This window comes from Chelon labrosus (genome assembly GCF_963514085.1).
Source record: "Chelon labrosus genome assembly, chromosome: 8".
NCBI classification, from domain to species: Eukaryota; Metazoa; Chordata; class Actinopteri; order Mugiliformes; family Mugilidae; genus Chelon; species Chelon labrosus.
In genome coordinates, this window is record NC_140358.1 from 19,801,813 (window position 1) to 19,822,970 (window position 21,158).

A 21,158-nucleotide genomic window follows, 5' to 3' on the forward strand; every position below is an offset into this window, starting at 1 on the left:
CCCCCACCCATCCTCCCTCCAGCACCACTCCATTTTCATCCCCATTCACTACGAGCACAATCTCTCCAGTCCCCATCAATCTGTTGTAATACAGGCAACAGACAGAGGGAGCGAGGGATAGAGAGATAGAGATCCATTCACAGCCAATGTTCCTCCCTCTCAGTTCTCTCCTTCCGTTCATCCCTCCATCTCCCTAATGAGATCAGTACTGCCCTCTCCAATATATTGCATCCCTTTTCCCTCTACATGTCTGAATAAATTAAAAGCATTACATAATCAATCTTCCCCATTCCCGCCTTAGCACAGCCCCATACCTAGCTTGATCAAATGGAACACAGTAAACACACAGACACAAACACTTGCTTGTCACACTTATCATCACCAGGGTGTCTACCAGCTGTAATGACCTGTGTTATTATGGTTACACTGCAGTTATAACATTAAAGATCAGAGGAATAAACAGGCGTCTGTAATTCGCAAAACCTGTATTTGGGTCAATGCAAATGAATGCAGAGGAATCCATCCCTATACATAGAAATGTATGACAATGCTTTCTGTTTCATATTCAAGAACAGACACAGAGCCTGGTAGGGAAATACAAGGAAATATGTAAGAATAGAAAGCCGATTCACTTGCTTATATCATCTTTGCAGCGCAACACATCAGCATTCACTGCACTGGCAGATCCACTGCATTCCAACATCCTCCTCTGTCTCTAGCCATAGCAGAGCTGCACCAAAGCTCCTATAGCATCCCTGAGCAAAGACACACACACACACACATGCACACACACCTTTAGCCAGCCTTACCATGTTTGTGGCATGTAACTGTTCAGAGAGTGTATGCATGGAGAAGTCCGGTTCATACAATCATGATAATTAAATCCCTTTTGGAAGTAATCGAGGTGATGATCCTCCGTATGAGAGCTGAGCCTGAGACGCCAAGTAACAAGGTGCTGTATTCCAGAAAGAGGCTTCTCTTTCCGATGCACCGAGTGAGTCTCGCGGTCCGTCCTCCCTGTGTCTGCCAACCCTGTTATGTAATACACTTATACCCTGAGTCTGGGAGCCAATCAAAGATGCTCTGCCTAAAACCGGTGAGAAATACACACACACATCTTCACACGCCACCGATGTCTCGCTCGCACACCCCATCTGCACATTGACACTTCTGACTGCACAGCATTTAACAGAACTCTATTAGAAGGCACCTGCCCTGGAGGAATTACAAATGTGTGAACACTTGGGACGTGTGCAGGACTCCCATTCAAACAGAAACAACAGATAAAACCAACTCAAGACTACTTCTCACACACTACTTTACTGTACGTTCTCACATGCTGACATGTCATCACACATCTGTAAGTAGCAGCGTGTCGTCACTGTGAGCCATGAGCACTGCAATGTACATTATGATCTTGTGACATTTTGATGATATGTACTGCATGTTTACAGTCCTCTGGGGTCTCCGTAAGGGAGCTGATGCGGTGTACCAGTGATGAAAACACAAGCCCACATGCCATGGCATGTGATGGAGGTATCTGTTCATGATACAAGTCTGCGTAACATTTCTTTCTACACCTACAGAGCAGCATTTACCACTTCACTGCACACACAGAAAACACACAGCACTTAGCAGTGAGTGTCACAGAGCACATAGAGTATTTTCAAAAAACCTAGCCAGCCTACCATTCCTATTAATAGGACTGTCATGGACGGCTCCTGGATAGGCTTTTAGCATATCTATTTCTGACATTCATTCAACATTCATGACACCTGCCTTCAGTCCTTTATTAGGCCTCGCCACTGATTTTAAAAGAAAAGAAAAAATGCATTTTTTTTTGTCTTCGCAACCTGACAAGCCTTTTCACTTGGATGACATTTCATCTCACAGAAAAACACAGATATAATGATACATTTTTTATTTGTCACTGTTGAGTGACCAGGTGCAAGAATGTGTGGGCTTCAAAAACAGGTGCCACACTGAAACGGTGCCAACAGGAGAAATGTGAATAATCGGGGCTATGAAATGGGAGCTGAGTTTAGCTGAATCTAAAATGGGGGAAACCTGGAGTGACGGAGGCCCTCCTTTATTAGGCCTAGCCCTGCCTGCTGTTGGTTACTGTGCAGCTGAGATTACAATGATCCCCCTGAGTCTATGATCAGCAGCACAAACCTCTCACTTGCACTGCTAGATGTGCTGCAAATACCACATTAACTTCTGTGGAGAGATCACTGCACGGCTATTAGCTGCCATATTGTGGATGAGGCTACAGTGGATCACAATAGAAAAACAAGTCCTGACGCAGCAGTAGGCTGTGGTTAAAAAAACACACCAACAGATTCATTTGTAATCTAATTATTATAGAATAAAATTCATTAATGCGCATAATCCATACAAATACAACATGGAGGAGAGGGGTAGATCGACGTGGGGATATGTTTATATGCGGGGAATATGAAATTTCCAGTCACCACAGAAACGGTAAGAGCGTCACAGATCGGTATCCGCACAACTACGACCACCACCAGACAACAGGAGCTATCACAAACGGTGAGAGGACACAAGACATAACGAGGGATTGGGGAGGGGGGAAACAGAAATACATTATGTTGTACCAACGTCATTCATTTCAACGCGTAGCCGTGATGGAGCGCCGGGTGTCCCCGCTCTCGACCAAAGCGCACTGCCTTTCTCTCCTCTCCTGTTTGAAAGTGCGGTGCGCTGCGAACCGGGCCCCAAGCGCAGATCCATTAACGAGTACCGAGGATGAACATCAACAGCACGTTCACAAGCACCAGAACCGCGATCACCGTAAACACCGCGCAAGTCTGGACATCCAAGGCCATGGCGCAGCGCTGCGGGCCGATGCTGAGATGTGCTCTCAGTTACGGGAGGTATTCACTTCCACGTCTAGACACGTAGCCTCAAATTGACCAAGAAATCCACCATTACAGTTAGGCAAGAAATGGAAGAGAAAAAAAAGATGCCCCTGCGTTTCCTCACACTACGCGTTGTAATTCATAAAGGCACGGGAAGAGATGCATCACCCTCACCATCATCATCGTCATCAGTCTGCACCGCGATTTCTCCCCGCTAGTCAACACCTGTCGGTGTTTCGCCTCTTCCCTTAAACCGACCGACTCTCAGGCCAATAGATTCTCAAAGCAAACAAGAGAGAGGCTGTGCGCAGGCTGTGCGCAGGCTGTTCGCAGCTGCCGAGCTGCTTTCCGGTGAGTGGGGACCAGGGAGATCGGCTGTGAGCCTGAGAGGCGGTCCTGTGTTAATAGTGATCAGCGCTCTGCTGCTAGACTACCGGCATCAGCCATCACCTACAGTCGGGGGAGGGGCACAGCCAACCCCTCGGTGACTGCACCGACCACTGAGGCCAGAATCATAACCTCATTCATCTCCCACCCTATCTAAAAATATCGTGGCGGTGCTGTGGTGATTTATCATTTATCATTAACTACAGGCTAAGAGGGAGAATAGATGTCAAAATAATGGATGATTGTTCGTCAAAGTGATCACTATCTTATCATTTCATTGGCATAATGTCCGCCAATTTATAGCAAGCCTTAATCAGTAATATTCAACAACATTTACACTGGTGCTCCAAACCAACATCACTAATGCCAGCAACATTCACTTAAAGCTGCCATCTCTCTTTAAGATCATTATAACCTTTCTCTTTATCATCAAATATGCTTCATACAAATATTTATTTTAGTCCTGATTGAGCAGAGAAATTCCACACCCAGAAAAAAGACTGTTATCACGTCACAACAGAACTGTCTAATGTGCAGCTAGAGTTAGGTAATATCCGGTGCCATCAACTTTTTTTTAAAATGTTGTAGTTTTTTTAATGGTTTCATTTACAGACAAACATTAAAAACATTACAGAAAGTGTGATGTAAATCAGTGTTCAACTTCACAGGTCTTCCTTGTGTTTCTACTGTCTAAGGCAGTCTTGAGGTTGGTCCCATAATTCAGAGTGTGATCCAAAAAAACTCACACTACACAAGTGGAGCTGCTCAGTGGCCAACAGATCAGGCGGTGGCTGTAGTGGTAAACTTTTAGCAGAAAGGTGTAAACGTGTAAGTTCACAGCAGGACATAATCTGAAATACCACAGAGAGCACAACAGACCTAATGTAAGGGATGAAATGAATGAGGCAAAACTAGAGGATGTCTGTCCGTCTGTGCCAGGATACAATATGTGTTAACAATATATCTCTAAGTGTAGCCTGAGCGATCAGATCTTGACGGATCCTTAATTCCCTTGGGTGTGTTCACACCTGCACTTAAAGCTGCCCACTTGTCATCAGATCACTCAGGATGCATGTTGATACTAGATTTGAATAGGCCAGGATGACTAAAGGTACAGAAATGCTCGGTCAGATATAAAACAAGTACAGCTACAGGTTCAAGCTAGTCATCAAAACTAAATAAAAATTACACTCAGCATTGACTAAACTCTGATTTACCCAGAAGCTCTGAGATTTACCCAGCAATTGTTGCATTTCCAAGGCCCCAGCAAGTGATCTGTGCTATAATGTGGTATTTGTGTGACTCACAGGGCCCAGAAAGACATTATGACACATAGCTTTTGAGGGAAGCCATAGTAAAATATGATAACTATTTCACTAGAATCACATATTTAAAAAACAATGCAGTAATTTAGGCCCAGTTTAATTTCAAAGGACCAGTGTGTAGGATTCAGTGGTGAGGTTCCAAATTGCACCCGACTAAAAGCTCCTCCTTGCCACTTCCTGAGAACATTTGGTGGCCACCAAAACAATTTAAAAATGCAAAATTCCCTCTCTTATGTGTCTGCTCTAAGTTACTACAGAAACACAGCGGTGCAACATGGCAGGCTCTCTCTACAGATATAAAGGGGTCATTCTGATGACTCAGTCTAATGAGTCTGGTAACAAACCATTTGAATTTCATTTTGGTAGTGTGTTTCAACCGATATAAAAAAAATATATATATATACCTCATCATGCAACTGGATAGCCAACCATTGAGAGCCATTTTGCAATAAACGAATTCGACTTCACAGTGCTCAAATGAGGAGGTGAAATTTATGACTATGTTGCTGTTACTCTTCAGCACATCACTGTAGTACGACCAAACCATTTGATTGGTCCGGCAGATCTTTGCCAGAGCATATTAAGTCCCTAGAGGGGTTCCAGACTACGTTTTTGCCACAAGAAAAATTATGATCTGGGAAGGACCTTCCAGGCTACCATATTCCACTGGTGCATAAAGAACCCCTGTAAGTGTTACATATTGGTCCCTTAAAGGTTACAAATAAACTGTGTAATACTATTGTCGAATTGTTTTTATAGTAGTAGCAAATGAAGGTGCAGGGTGTTGTGAATAGTCTGATAAGTTATAAAGGACAGAGAGGATCTTGAAATGTCCAGATTCATTGTCAGCAGAAACGTTTCAAACAACCCCTGTTGTTTATTCATGCTCAATTTGTTAGAAACGGTTATATTTGCACCAAAATAGATAAAGCAGCAATGTGGATTATGCCTTGGACCTAAGTTTCTATGAACACTTTCTGCAACAAAGACACTGAATCATGAACCCATGCATATTAGAGCTGATGTCCTCTCCAGAAGGAAAGAGCAAACATTTCAGAGCTGCCTTTCCCATCTGCAGGACAGTGTTTGGTATTCAGAACAGCATTTTTCAGTGGAGTGTTCCTTTAAGGTTCAGTCTTGTGAGTGACAGGACAAAATGGCCCCAGTTCCCATCTGATGCACGTGTTTGCCATTGGGAAGCACATCATTATTTTGGCCTTCATATTCATAGTGGTACTTAAGGTGAACATTGTATTACACATGAATACATCACAGCCTCTAGCACTTGTCCTGGTGTCTGGGCCTCTCATTGTTTGGCAGACTATGAAAAGAGCACAACATGATCATGAATGAATTCATGCAAGAGAATTACTTCAGTCCCCACACTCTTAAAGCAGCCACCGATACACACACCCTCTCCAAACTGCACTCTGTCTTCACATTCAGCTGAGATTTGGATCAAAAGACTTCAGAATAAGTTTAAAAGAATAACACCAAAGGAGAGCAATATATCAGTATTTTTAAAGCCATAAATAATTTCCAGGCACTTTCTGCACATACATGCTGATAAAAGCAATGGGTCCTGAAAGCCAGGCTTTCAGTGAGGCATCACAGCTGAGATATGACAACCTTCCTCAAACAAGCTTTGTGTGTGTGTGTGTGTGTGTGCGTGTGTGCGTGTGTGCATGTGTGCGTGAAACACAGGGAGCAGATTACATAAGCCTGCCCTACCTCTGTGGGCTCCCTCTCCAATCTCCCTGACATTTAGACAACAAAGGTCACATCTGAAAGTCTAAATCTGCACAGACACCAATGCTAATATACTCATACATATACAGAGGAGACAGAAAGCTGGTATAAATGGCAGAATATCTCCCACCAGCAGACAGTCGCACATTAAATAAGTCTGAACTTACCAAGTGTACATTCCATGCTAAACAAACGCAGCAGCTAAATCCTATAACTTGCTTCCATTTCAGGAATGTCATTATTCTATACTGAGTGAACTGTCCAATGTGACTCCCTGGAAAGCTTCTAAAAAGTCTTAAAGTTACTATTAACGCTTTCCAATACAAAGCAGTCCATCCTAACAACATTTGAACCCTAAAACGAACTAGTACGTTAAGATTCTCCAGTCGAAATGAAAGAAGAAAAGGAAAACTCTTAATAATGAACTCTTGCTGCTTTATGGTTATGTGTTCTCTTCACAGGGCCTGATATAATGTCTATTACTGCAGCAACTATTCCAAACTGACAGTCATTTTCATGATGTTACCCTTGAACCTCTCATGTGAAAATAATCCTGAACCACTTCCACAAAAGCAGCTGCAAACTCCCCACTTGAGTGGGCCATCCTTTCCCCGTGAGAGAACTGTTTCAGCACAAATCAGGATGCGTGGTCCAATTAAGCCAAAGGGAAAAGATGATCAGAAAATAGCAGAGGCCGATCTGATGTCATCAAACTGGACTCTCTCCAGAAACTCAAGTGTGCCTCCTGTTAATCAATACTACAAAACAAATGAGTACAAAGCACCTTCCTTTAACAAGGTTGGTGCAATGCTGCCAGAGAAGCATGATGTAATTGTACTATTGCCACAGAGCGCCAGTTTACAATTTATGATTCAGGACATCTATTTATAATGGTTAGTAGTATCCTGATAGGATGCAGGCAGGAACCTCGGCCACTTAAGGCAGCAGGCGTTCACTACAATACTGACATCATCCGTCTTTGCTACAGTAACAAGCACTTCTCACATTATAAAAGTACCAAGATTAAATATTTCAGACCTATTATTTTTTTTATTGTTTAGCTTAATTTCACCACTTAGTCAGAACTAAGTGCATCAAACTCACTAATTCATGAAGCTTCTCATCTCAGGCTGCAGACCTTCTTTGAAAAGCTGCATCTGTGGAGAATAATGCTGGACATCCAGTCGTTCAAACTATGTTGTGTAGAATGGGCTGGAATGTATTAGGCATCTGTTTAAAAAGAGCACTCCTCATGTACTGGTTTGAGATCAGTTAATTCTAACTGTTAATGACCAGCTCCATAGCTGGAGCCTTCATTTAGCTGACCAGCTACGTCTTCAGCCCTGAATAAAACTGCAGGTCTCAGCGCCAGCAAATGAATCTGTTTGTGGTCGGTAGGTATTTAGCTAATGGGAGGCAAAGCCCACCACACCCATTTCCTCGCTAGTCTGCTCCAATTCTTTTCTTCTCCTCCCATCCCCACGGCAACCACACTGACTTCCTGCTTCCTCCCAGGCCTTTCAGCCACAAAGCATCCTAAAAATAAATCGCTGGACTTTTTCCTGAACGCAGTTTTGTCACCATTGTTCAGACATCAGCTGTTTATTCGTTCAGCTCAATTTGGCTTCCAGTGTAAAGTCAAGTCAGTGGGTCAGAGCATAGAGTGATTGTAGAAACAGAGCAAGATAGATGATGTAGAGGGGGGAGGTCATGCCAAGTAGGGTGGAGAAATCGTGGTTAAATACATCAAAAGCGATATTGCAACATTCCTAGATCCAACGGGTTTGAGGCAAATATCCCTGCTCATTCACGATATAGCCATGGGGCCAGATGAATTATTATTTAACGATAAAAAAGTACAATATCTGTGTGTTCTAGTGACTGAAGAACAAGATGAATATGCCCTGCGATTGTGTTCTTTGTGCCAGCCCCTAGTGAGACTGCATTACATTGTGCAGCAGAAGTGAAGACAGACAGTCCCTGAATAAACACTACCCAAACTTAGGGTATATAAAGTCTCTTGTGGAATAAAAACTGGCTTTGAAAACAAACTTTCAGAGCAAATACATAATGCAGAAGGAAATGTAACACACACCTCACCTGTTTTCCATACTTTGGCGATAGAAACCTATTATGTTACTCTGGGGGCGGTGTAAAAGAAAGTAATTGAAGTATTAATGGCTGAGAGCATATAATACACAGGACTACAACGCAACACTCTCCCCCATGTTCCTCTTTTAAAAATCCAAATTACATTGGAAGCACTCAGGCAAACAGCCACTATTTGCTGTAAGTTAGGCAGCTGTAGCTTCACAGACATGCGACTGGTATAAATGGTCTCATCTCTCAAAGAAGCAAGCAAGAATGTTTCCCCAAATATAAAACCCTTTTCTTTAAAGACGATTAAAGAAGACTGCAACGTATCTTCCATTACATTACAGTAAAACAAGATTATATTATACTATTTATATTATACAATATTCTGTTTTGTTGAAACTTGTACACCATGCCTTTTTAGAGCATTTTCTATTTATCTCACCCTCTCTGCTCCCTGAATAGTGGGCTCTTTTATTTGCCTTTTGATACTGAATTCATTAACTCACCTCCTCAAAGCATCTCAATAAAAGTTATTCCTATTAAGGTGGAGCTTGCGCTAAAATATAATACAACAAGCTCCCCAAACAACTCCACAGCAGTTCTCCCAAACAGCAAAATAAAGGATGCGTTAAGGGGCACTACAGCATCAGTGGCAGTGTTTATTTCATAAATCACACAGATTGGTCACTTAGACCCCAGCTGTGGCATGAGGTATAAAACCATGACCTGTGCTCAGATTTGGTTGGTTGTCTAAACCAGCGCTGCTTTACTACACTTCCACAGTGCTGGTTTTGAGTGTGGTGAGTGGACTCACTAGTGTCATCATTCATCAGAGCACTGTCTACCATCTGCAGCCCAAAACACTTTAGGACTTAAGAATAGTCTTCTTGAGGTTTCTAACTGCTGATTTTGTATGTCACGTTTTATGCCTGTATGTCTCTTCTGGATTAAAATATTATTCTGTTATAAGAACCCGCTCACCGACTCTAATCAACTGTTATGCACACTACAACAGATGATATAGATGTTGTAATGATTTGAAAATCCATCTCTCCAATGCTAAGATTAATTCACAATTAAGATTCATTCACAGCTGCTTTCACGCCACAAGAGTTCAAAAGGAAAACAGCAGACTGAAATGCAAAACTCTGCAGTGAACCCATATTTGAGTGAAGCCTTATTTGGCATTCTGTGTTATTTAGCTTCTTACTTTTTGTTGATCAGGTCAGTTCTTGCCATCAAAGACTCGACCCGATAGCATGCTGTCCTGTGAAACATTCACTAACAAGCCTGCCATCTAAAATATATGACTGCACACACGGATGGATGCACACGGAAACTTGCATGCTCTTATACTCAAACACTTGTACACGTAACAGGCCGCAGGAAGCAGGTGTTTTCACATGCCTGGAGGGAGGAAAGGATGAAGGGAAGGAGTCGAGCAAGGTGAGGGAAACATAGAAAAAAAAATAAAAACACTGGGGGTGAAAAACTTGATGTGAGAAGAAGACGGGAGATGGATGTGATGGAAGGAGGGATGACTAGCTCTGAGGTCAGGAAGAAAGGAGGGGCAGATGGAGAGGGGGATGAGGAAGAAGTACAAAGAGCAAGAGGGTTGCATAATATGTGTATGTGGTGGAGGCTTTTCTCTGATGCCTCATGTGGTGTAGCAGGGAGCCAGAGAGGTCAGAGGCACAAAGTTAAGCTAAATAATGTACACAGGAAGTGGCAGCTGCCAGAAAAATCCAACCCATCTTTCACATAGCCCTGCAGGATACATTCTAACTAGCAGAACACTGTACAGGCAGTTAGCTTCTGTCTCATTATTTAAAGGAAGGACAAAGTGACCAGGGCTGGAGCTATGTGTTTAACTCAGACTTCAAATTGAGTGGTTCAGAAATGCAGCCTATTGCCAACTTGATGATTCATTGTGAGCACAACATTTGTTCTGAGCTCCCAAAAATGTCCAAGATGACTGTATTACACTACAGTGTGCTTACTATTTATGACACAGAACAGAAAAAAATAAAGGAATGGAAAAAAATCTTAGCTAATTTAATCACAAGTGATTACAAGTGAGGTTAAGTGGTGTTGACTAACAATGTAACACACAGTAAAGGTCAAACCCTGAAATGTGATGCCAGTAACTAACTTTTTTCACTTTAAGACAGAATTATAAAGTATCCATAGTAAAGCCTGGTTAATGTTATTTGAGTATTATACTGCAAACATACAGTATATTAAAGATTCAGATTCAGATATTGAGCAACTTCCAGGTGGAAGTAAACACTAGCAGGGCCTACAGACTTTCTCTCTAAGATGCAATGTGAGTAATAAGATATAAATATATACAGTATACAGCTGTAAGCTAATTTTATAGTTGGGGATGAAGTTATAGTTGTAAAAAAGGAAAAAAAAAGACAAGACCTGCTATAATGAATGTTACCAGCAGAAAAAATGAAACGCATTTTTGCCAGTGGGGTTTTTTACTTTAAGATGATGTCATCAGATAGCAAGGGATCATCTTATTACCTACCACAGTGCTGACTCAAGTCTTTATCCCTCACATCAACCTGTCAAACAGCCATGAAAATCCATTTACCTAACAGCAGACACTCAAGTCTGTGGGTAAATCAGTTCAGGAGAACTAACACAAATTACGTGTGGTGCTGGATAACAAGCCACAAAGGGCTTTAAGTCTTAAAAAGTGTCATAACAGAAATCACGGATGGTGTGATATTACTGAAGCATAATTATACTATATACACACTGTCCTACTGTGGCAACAACATAACATAGTTTGAGTGATGGAATGGTAGAAATCCTGACCCTGATGAGTTTCAAGACAGCACAAACAAATCCGTACAGGCACAGACATGCATGAACTGACAAAACACAGAGTGTGATGCAGAGATACTGTAAAACCGGATACACCAGTGAGTTAGGGAATTAATACACGGTACCGCTCCTCCAGTCCCAGGGAACATGCAGTGATCTGAAAAGTAGAAATGGCTTTTGTAGGGAGCAAAGGAAACCTTCTCTATAGTTATATAAGAGAAAGGCCCTGAGTCTCTCTGTCTGTCTCAGTAACACACACAAAAACACACGCCGCATACATGTATGCATGGAGTCACATGGCCACGTGTATTAATAACAACACACATACACACACACCTGAGAGGCAGAAACCCATTCTTTGGAAGAAAAAGCCTGAGGAGGCTCTGACACAGCCACCTGCTCAGATTCACTCAGTGGAGCGACTATTTATCACAGCTCACCATATCCTACAAAACAGCTTTAGCTGGTGGCTGCAGTAAGTCACAGCAGATACATGCCTGCACTTTGGCTGAGGAACAACGCTGAATGAACACCGATAAAGGATTCTAGGCCGCCTGTGGCTCAGAGTGCGGACTGTACGTACAGTTATTGTGAGGAAGATCTATTCTCATGGTTGCTCTCAAAGGACTCTAAAATAAAACCTGGAGTGAAACACATGCTACACATTCACAGTGTCTTTGACACAGATATCACTAGCTGGTGCTATTCATTCATCACAAAATAATGAAGTTGCCAATGCAATGACTCATACATCCTGACAAATGAATCCATCAGAAGAGTATGTGAAGGCTATGTGTGTTTGTGTTACCATACAGGCTAAAGGCCTGGGACACAAATCCAAACACTATGCGTACACGGTTAAGTTGATAAATACAGCATAAGAGCACCGGTGCTCCCCACATGTGTATGAGTGTGTGGAGTCAACACTGTTCTTTTTCATATTTTTTTTGCCCAAATAGCCACTTCCCGCTGACTCATGCATTCATAATAAATAGATAGCATTGCATAATATGATTATGGCCATACAAACCTACGCTGGCCCCAACTTAATCATATACAGTTTCTGTTAAAACTCTTAATCTGCATGATGCCCTTAATAAGACAACCCCCCTTTCTGACAAGCTGACAGCAGAGCTTCGGGCACAGTATTAGTAACACAGAGAAAAGTGTCCTCTCATCTGCATGGGGAATTTAAGACTGTTATTCTATAGTTTGCTGAAGAAGAGGAGAGGAGAGAGGAGAGGAGAGGAGACTGACTTGGGGAGAAATCCATTTAAATGAAAGGGAGAAGAGAGGCGTCAGCATTAGCAGTTAATCCACTGCAGTGAGAATGCTTTCTCTCTGCCTGCGGCCTCTAGGCTCCCGCAGTCATCCTAAAAGGAAGACTGTAACATACACTATACTGTATCACAAACAGCAGATCCACCCATGCCGACCTCATGTGATCCATGGATTATTGTTTTATTGCCACTATATACTATATGTACATATACACATACATTTACTGTTGTTTCTTAATGAGTCCGTTTTCTTCCATGAATGTGTGATAACAATATTTTGTCTTTTCAACAATGTCAATTCTTATTGCCATTCTTAGCATTCAACCACACACAAGGGATTTCTAGTGTTATGTGTCCATGTTGCCTACCCCAGGGGAGAGCCATGACAAAGGGAACAGCTCTATTCCCTTCTCTCCCACCCCTTTTTCTTTTTCTCACCCACACACTTTCTCCATTTAGCTCACGCTTAAAAAGGCTGCCTAAAGATAGAAGCAAGAAGATGAACAGGAGCCAGCGAGTGTCATGGCAACAACGTGCAGTGGTTCACAAACACTATTTAGTTCGGCAAGAAAAAGTTATGATCGAAACCCTAATGCAGTAGTATCAATGCTTCAAAGACACACAGTAGTTTACTAAATTCTACTGCAAAGACATGCCAGGACTGAAGGTCCAGGGTTTGCAATTCGGTTGTTGGTCACACAGTATCATTGTGATGAAAATGGACTGCTTTGTTGTATATTTATTGTGGTCAGACCTTACTGACTCCTGCACGGTAAAGCCTTAAAAATCCTTAAATTTGAGTATATTGCAGAAAATGTGACTTCTAACCACATATTTTTTATACAATGCTGTGTACTGTATAGTCTTTGTTAAATTGCATTGAACATTTAACTGTAACATTCAAGTGGGAAAATACCTCTGTAACACTAGATGCAAGTCAATAAGATTCTCTTACTAAACATTTTGAATAACAAATGCTATGAAACATGAAAGAACAAGCCTAAAGCATGTACGTAATATGATCAAATAATATGTAAATACTGCGGCTCCTATGCATCACAGTCCTGTAGGTACAGATGCTGGTCACAGCCCAAGACTTGTTCACTACACCGTGAGGATATTTTAGAAAAACTCTGTTTCTCCTTCCACTAGAATCCCCCCGAGGCCCCTTACACATCAAAGCATCGATTCTGAAATGCCTGGTTTCACTTCCTGAGGAGTATTACTCCAACATATTCTGAAGCTAATTTTACACAACTGACAAAGACACGTTCCTGTAGACACTCCTCAGAGTTTCCAGCACACCGTGGGTATGGAAACGATTTTGTGTCATCCCTCTCTCTGCTGTCAGAGTCAGTAAGTTTGTCTGTACGTTCACTTGTCAAATTAAACAACACATTAGAAATGCCTTGTGCCCCATTCTGGATGAGTAATGGCCTAAGAGTACTGCATGGCATTAATGGCCATGACCACCATCTTCACGGATCAGTTCCTTCGTTAACTGATGAAACACTGACCGGTGCCTTGTCTTCCTCATATTAGCAGTATCAGTAAGAGGTTATTCATCAGCCATGCTCCTTTGTATTTCACGTGTATTCTTGTATTTTTCTACTTTAATGTAACATATGTGTATATACAGTACATGCACTTGTGTATATACATTATATGAAGTGGTTAGATTTTTTTTTTTTATCAATTTGTACTTACAGACAATATAGGGAAGAGACAAATCTGACAATATCCTGAAAAAAAATATATGGAACAATCCTATAACATCAAAGACGGTGGATGTATGACATATTTCCCAACTGTCCCCTCCCCCCCTAAAGGCCATCTGTCTATTCTATAAGAGAACAGGTTCACGAATGTTTCATCTGTATTTCAAACAGTAAGAGTAAGTGTAATTATCGTTTTTCTTGGCGTACTGTATCTAATTAAAATTGAATTAGCCTGGCATTTCTTCCAAGAGCTCTGGTGGGATGAGTCAGAGATGTTGGTCACGCCACGGGACTCTGGACTGAGTCATAAATGAAGTTGATGTTGTGGCTCCATGCACATGTGAAGTAGAAGTGAAACCATTAGGGAAAAGGGCTTTTTCAATTTTATTTTAAGGGAAAATCACCAATTATTTAAAGCATTCTTCATCAGATTTGACTATTTCGATGCACACCCTGCTCCCTCCCCATTTGTTTAGAAGGGGGCCTGGTCTTGGCCTGGCGACATTACCAGGGTGTCTGCCAAATAGTTTGAGTTGGATACAGTTTTTTTTATAAGTTTGTCCAAGTGCCTTGAAAGCATGATAGACCTAAATGTGAATGCAGTGACCACATATATACATTTTTCTAAGTGTGTGTGTTTAAGAGGTGTGTCCAACTCACTATGTTGACCTGCAGTGGTTCTGACCCAGGTCTTAACAGCCTCCTCCTCCTACAGCTCCCGGAGCCTCCGGACCGCAGACGCACTGATGATGATGACTGACCCACTGCACAGATACACATAGACACACAGACAAACAAACAGATGACCAGTTTAAAAAACACATCAATGCATGATCTACAAATTCACAAAAAAATAAAATAGACAATTAAAATATTAAATGGTACCTGACTGAGGCAGGAGCAGTGCCAATGCAGTGAGGGTGCTGGGAGCCAGGGGCAGGGATCTACACCGCTGGAGAGATGCCCTGTGTGGTGGCTCTAACGGTGACACGCCAGGGGGGCGAGACAAGGCCTAGAGGGTACTGAGTAGTTAGGGCATCTCCTGTATTCCATACACTGTTAGTCCAATGCACAAGCTCACACATACAAGGTTTAATAGACACACTCTCTTGCCCTTCACATTAAAAAAAAAACTTCCTTACTGCCTTGCCCCCTTTTTTTTTTTGCAGTGAATCAAAGAATTTCACATCCAGCAAGTCTATTCTGGTGCATTGGTCGGTGTGCATGCCCTACAGCAAACCATGAGAGACTCTCAGGTTAAAATGAACTGACTCTGAGTTAGGGCAATGAGAGGTAGAGCTTATGGGAGCGATGAGGCAGAAAATTGGCCACAGAGAAAGACTGAACGTGAGGGAGAGAGAAAGAGAAGCAACAAAGAGAGGTGAGAGATAGGAAAAGAAAAAAGAGAGGGCGAGGGAGAAGTGAGCTGAGGGAAAAGCAGCATCCAGAAATACAGACCTCTATAAATGAGGCAGAGCATGCAGGCATTGTTGCAGCTAACAGTGAGTGGTATATAAATACTGGGTTAGTACTGGGCTGCCCTTCAGCGTCTGTAGTGTATGTTTGATTCATTATGGGCTTGGGCTATATTTATCACTGACTTGGTGGAGACTACTAGTGAGACTTGGCTTTCCTACTTTCAGACTGTGTATATGCACACTTTATAAGCATGTATTTACTTTGTATAACTGTTTGTGTGGGTATATTTATAGAACTGCTTATTTGCTATTTTTATGTCAATATTTGTATGTTTATTTTCAGTGAATTTATTCATGAATGCCTGTGTTTAGCATCTTACTCTGTGGTTCAGCTCCATGGACTGTGGCTCCCTAGTAAGACTGGTCTCTATGACAGAGCAAGGCCTGGAGCGAGCAGCCATCCCTCTCAGTCCCAGAGAGTGTTGCATGGTAGTAGTAGTAGGCCTGCGTCTCCGCCGGCACAGTGAGCCGACCTCACTATAATGGCTGTAGAGCTCTCGGTCTGGGTGGGGTCTCTGCAGGTCCAGTACAGCTGAGGCCGGGCGAGGACGAGGCCGCAAGCGCTTGTGAGGTACAGCGGTCTTCTCTGTGCTAGAGTGGGCCATGGCAGGGCCCGGCTGTCTAACACCGCAGCCTGTCTGGCTGGCAATCTGCTCACACAGCTGTGATTGGCACAGATACTCAGCAGTTTGGCTCAGATAAAGGTGCAACAATGCATTTCTTGTGTGAATTGGGAAAACGTCTCAGTAGATTCAACAGAAAACACCTCATATTTCATTTTGTAAGACTCCACCAGCCATGAGCTCATGTTCCTAATTACAATGCATCAGTAGCTAACCAAGTGCCAAGACGGTTGGCAGTTACATTCCTGAGGAAAATAAGTACAACAGTCAAATGGATTTAATTTTTAAACTACTGGTGATTACAAAGGAGGATTTCCCCAGTGCGTATCACTTTACCTAAACAGGTCTCGGCAGTGCAAACAGTGCAGCTTGAGCACTGACACTCTTTTTAGCAAAGCTGGATGTACAAAACATTTAGTTAGATTCCCACTTTTGTACCAGTGATGATTATAACTGTTGTCTGGTTTATGTTTAATTTCACGACTTAATTTGACAGGCAAAAACAAAACTGTTGTCGTGTTTGACTCACTTAAGTCGGAAGGAGTAACATGCTTCAACGCAACAACACTGTCTGAGGTCAACACAGCTTCATTCTGTAACACAGCTGTGTTATCAGGGTGTTGCTACACTTCCACGAATTCCCACAGGGTGAGGAGACTTCTCCAACAAAACTATCAGCTAATTTGCAGAGAACCAGATTAATAAATTAAATTTAATTCTGAATCAGGAAGTCAGGAAAATAAGGGATGCCAAATTCAGCAGACTTCTGTTCATTGTATATATACATGTTTAGTCAACAATGGCTACCTTCTGCTTTGTACGTATCTATTTTTAATTTTTTTTTACCATGTATTGTGCACTGGGCATTTTTGTCACTAAAATTGTTGCGCAAGTTCTGTCTTATATCTGTCAAATATTTCAGGTTCCAGGTACATCAACTAGGACGCCACTAAAAACTGTTCCTGTGTTTCAACTAGATCCTTTGAGATTTAGTTGAACACTAAACAGAAACAGGATCACTAAGAGTTTTAAAAGGACATTCAAAAAGTGAATTCATAACTGGACATAGATTGGATTTAAATAAAAACAACTTAATCTTAACTCAGTTAATAAGATTATATGCTCTTTGTGCTGATTATTAATCATGCACGGTGCATTTCTGTGTTCCAAGTATATTTTCTTCATTGCTCTTCCAGTTAAGTCAGGTCTCCATTTAATACGCCCTGCATACTATTTAAGAAATTTAAGTTCCCAGTCTTTTGTCGCTAAATGTTTTTCAGTTAAATTCATCAGCGCCTCTTAAAAAAAAAACCTGTGTATAACCCTGTTAAATTATTGTGGGACTGAACTGTAACACCCTTCCCAAAACGCATGCACCCAAAGCTCTTGACTTTGCATAATAAACAACCCCTATGAAAGGGTGCTGAGTATTGAGATGTCATATCTCATTTCGTCATTAGGAGCTGGGGCTAACATGTAATGACTTGTCGGTGTGACTAGAAGGGCGATGACTAATTCTTCCAATGGAGTGAGAAGGGAAGGGTGCTGTCATGAAGAGCAAACGTCACAGACCTCTAGGGCTACTGCGGTCACAGACTACAAGCTCTATGGGAAATCAGGGTTTCCTTACATGCTATAAATGGCTGGCTAAGCAACAAAGGGCAAACTCTAGCATGCTGTTGTGTACCTTTGTAACTACTACTTCCTCTTTTCTCCAACAGATGGGGCAAAAGGACAACAGCAGAGTAGGTGCCAAAATCATGCCCTGATAGTGTTTTGCCTTGAATGTTTAACCTGGCATGTAATGTACCACACCTACTGCCTACCACAATATCATGAGGAGTTGAGCAACAGCTTTGGTACCATTTGCATTCCAGTTTGTTTGATGGTTTTAAGAAGCAAAAGAATGACCACGGTTGAAGCGGTTACATAAATGATATGTTGAGCATTTATGCAGTAATTACATGAGGCATGCCTCTGGCGATGTTAATGATGTGGAAAAAAGCCTGCAATGGAATGTGGTTATGGCATAAATATGTGGAAAATTATACATGAAACTGCTACTCTCTAGAAATAAATAAAAACATAACAATAGTTTAGCAATGAAAATGAGTCATTTAACAATTGCATTTATTAAAATTCAGTGGCTGAGAATGAATGCGTCTCATTCTCAATTTAAAGTTACCTACCTTAAATATTTCCTCTGTGGAATCAGATGTTGGGACGCTATTGGTCGTGCTGTCTTTGTCGCCTTGTTGTGATTGGACATTCACTTCCTGTATCTGGTGGGAGTTGAGTGGAACATCCCTGGAATTCTGCTCATTTCCTGTCTGTCGCTCTACCTTTTCCTCCTGACAGAGACAGTTCAATGCATCCCCTTCAACCTCTGACTCATTTTTAGTATTTGGATCTGAACGAGGGATATGATTTTCTACTATGGCTCGGTGGTTAGCCTCTTTGTCTATGGGTTTGTCTGTAACCTCAAATCTCTGAAGGCCGTTGACAGCTCGAGATCCAGAGGATGCTCTAAAGGCTCTCAGGACCACCTGGGGGGATCGGTCATCTGTCACAGGTGCTTGAGTCTTGCTGTCAAAGCTACCGGAGTGTGAGGATTTAGCGGTTACTGGTGACGATGGGGTAGGCTGGGATTTTGGAAGTCCTTCACTGTGAAGTGTTAGCGACACACTGTGAATGTTGTCCACTGTGCGCTGTGGGGCCCGTGGGGAGCTCATCGGACTCCTCTCTCCTTCTGGAGGAGAAAAGGAGCGTGATGTTGTCCGCCATTTTCTGGCTGTCTCTGCAACACTGTTGAAAAACTTGAACAGACCACCAAAGTGTCCCTTGGTGTCTGAGTGTTTCGGGGGAGGTGGCTGAAAGTCTCTGACACTCTCAAAATCTACAGAGCCATAGTCTGAGTCCATGGTTTTGTCCAGTGAGTGAAGCTCGGAGTCAAAGCTCCTCTCTGAGTAGACAGGATTGGGCTTCCCCAAAAGAGAAATCCTCCTCAGGTAACTCCACACATCTTTGTGTCTCCTTCCTCCCCTATGTTCCCTGTGTTGGGTCTTTGGGCTACCCTTAATACTGGGCTCTTCACAACTTGCAGCAGTTTTGTTGCAGTTGGTTGAATTGTTGTGGTTTCTTTTAGTATAGGAAACTCTTTCAGATGGTTTACAACCATTCTGAGTCACAGCAGCCTCTCCTGTTACACTGGGCTGATGGCCATCCACGGGAGCCGAGATGTCAATGTCTTCGAACGAGCAATCAAATTCTGCTGTGTGGCCAGCATACGAATGCCTCTTGCCTCGGTTTCTAAGTGCGCCCCTGTTGGACTGCTGAGGAGTCCCAATATCATGGCAGAAAGAATCCTCGTCCACAAAGGAGCTGGTGAACTTGGCAGTGGACAATTTCTCTGTTCTTCCTCTAAACACAGCAGGGGATTTAAGCTTTTTGAAGGAGCGAACCTTGTCAGCAAACGAGAGTTTAGGGATGGAAGCCTCCCCAGGCAAGATCATGGAGTGGGGTCTTCTCTCCAGCTCTGACACAGCTCTCTTTCGGTTCAAGATCTTCCAGATACCCCCTGTGGCACGGGGCCTCCGGTTGACCTCCTGTTTGTCCTTAACAGGGTTCTGAGAGGAGGCAGCCTGGGTTTCTCCCTGCCCCTCTGTAGGTGCTGGCACAGTCTCCTGAATACAAACACTGCTGGTCTCATTCTCCACATCCAGAGAAACATTAAACACTCGGTTGACAAACCCATTAGGGTTGTTGCTCTCAGGGGCAGGGCTGTCTGTCTGCTCCATCCTCTCTCATTCTACGGTGTCAGCTATCAGTTCCAATGGACATCATGTTTCAGGCCTCTCTCTTTCTCAGACACCTAGAGGAACAAAAACACACTTTTATTCAGGACTTTGACATTAAACTGACTGCCTTGTCATTTTATATCACGCTTATTCTTTCACAACTTGCTCAGAATGCCTGTAGATGTAAGCCGTGAATGCAAAATGCATTAGATTAAATGTGGAGAATATTTAATCGGCTGTTGGATCAAATTTAACAATAACAGATAGGTAGGTCTAGTTAAACACTAAAAAGCAGCCAGGTCTCAGACGAGGACCACGAGTCAACACCCACCGCCCGTCTCCTCCCATATTTGGTCCACATTATCCAAAGTAATTATTTGAGACACAGTCCCCGTCCACCATTTAAGCCAGGAGGCTGTGTTGTCATGGAAACACTCACTACAGAGATGTCTGGTTATTTCAGGCCCGCTCCAGCTGTGACATCACCACAGCTCAGATAAGCTCCTTCTGAGGAGGAAGATGCTCAGCCAGTGCCACCCTACCACATGCTAATTGCCCCCCCCCCCCCATTTTGTAATCCCTTTAATGTATGGAGGCGTCTTGTGTAATTGGGGCCTCCAGCGAACATCTCTTGTTGTTACATGAGATCATAACCACAGATTTGTTTTTTAATTAAGCTGCCCTTCTCTGTTGTATGTCACAATTTGATTCATATGCCTTCTAGTGATAAGTTTTTTCTCTTTTTAATTTACCACTCGAGCATTAAAAATAAAAAAGAAAGGAGGGTCATAGCTCACTTGTGTATGGGAAGCACATGAACTATTTAGGCATTTAAATGTTAACATGTTATCAGCTATTCTGACAGTTTAATAACGTCAAAGGCGTTTTGTTTAAGTTATATGAAATATAAACTGTTTAAATACACATAAAGGCAGTTTTTTTGCTGGTTTGGACTTTTAAAATGAACACAAAACTTGAGGAAAT

The 21,158-nt window shown here is 42.4% G+C and overlaps 1 protein-coding gene across 5 annotated transcripts in view; it reads right to left on the reverse strand.

The window, feature by feature from the left end:
• LOC311491802 (rho guanine nucleotide exchange factor 9) overlaps positions 1 to 21,158 on the reverse strand; it is a 40,056-nt gene that overhangs the window by 18,267 nt on the left and 631 nt on the right. For 4 of the 5 annotated variants that reach the window (XM_084549839.1, XM_084549836.1, XM_084549835.1 and 1 more), the window contains exons 2-5: positions 18,567 to 20,248; positions 16,075 to 16,416; positions 15,162 to 15,288; positions 14,937 to 15,040 (exon numbers count right to left, since the gene is read on the reverse strand). In XM_084549839.1, coding sequence (XP_084405965.1) covers positions 14,937 to 15,040; positions 15,162 to 15,288; positions 16,075 to 16,416; positions 18,567 to 20,174 — 2,181 coding nt within the window. In that variant the 5' untranslated portion in view covers positions 20,175 to 20,248. Of the gene's footprint in view, positions 1 to 3,056; positions 3,424 to 14,936; positions 15,041 to 15,161; positions 15,289 to 16,074; positions 16,417 to 18,566; positions 20,249 to 21,158 lie in introns of those variants that run through there. The other variant, XM_084549838.1, reaches the window with a different exon arrangement.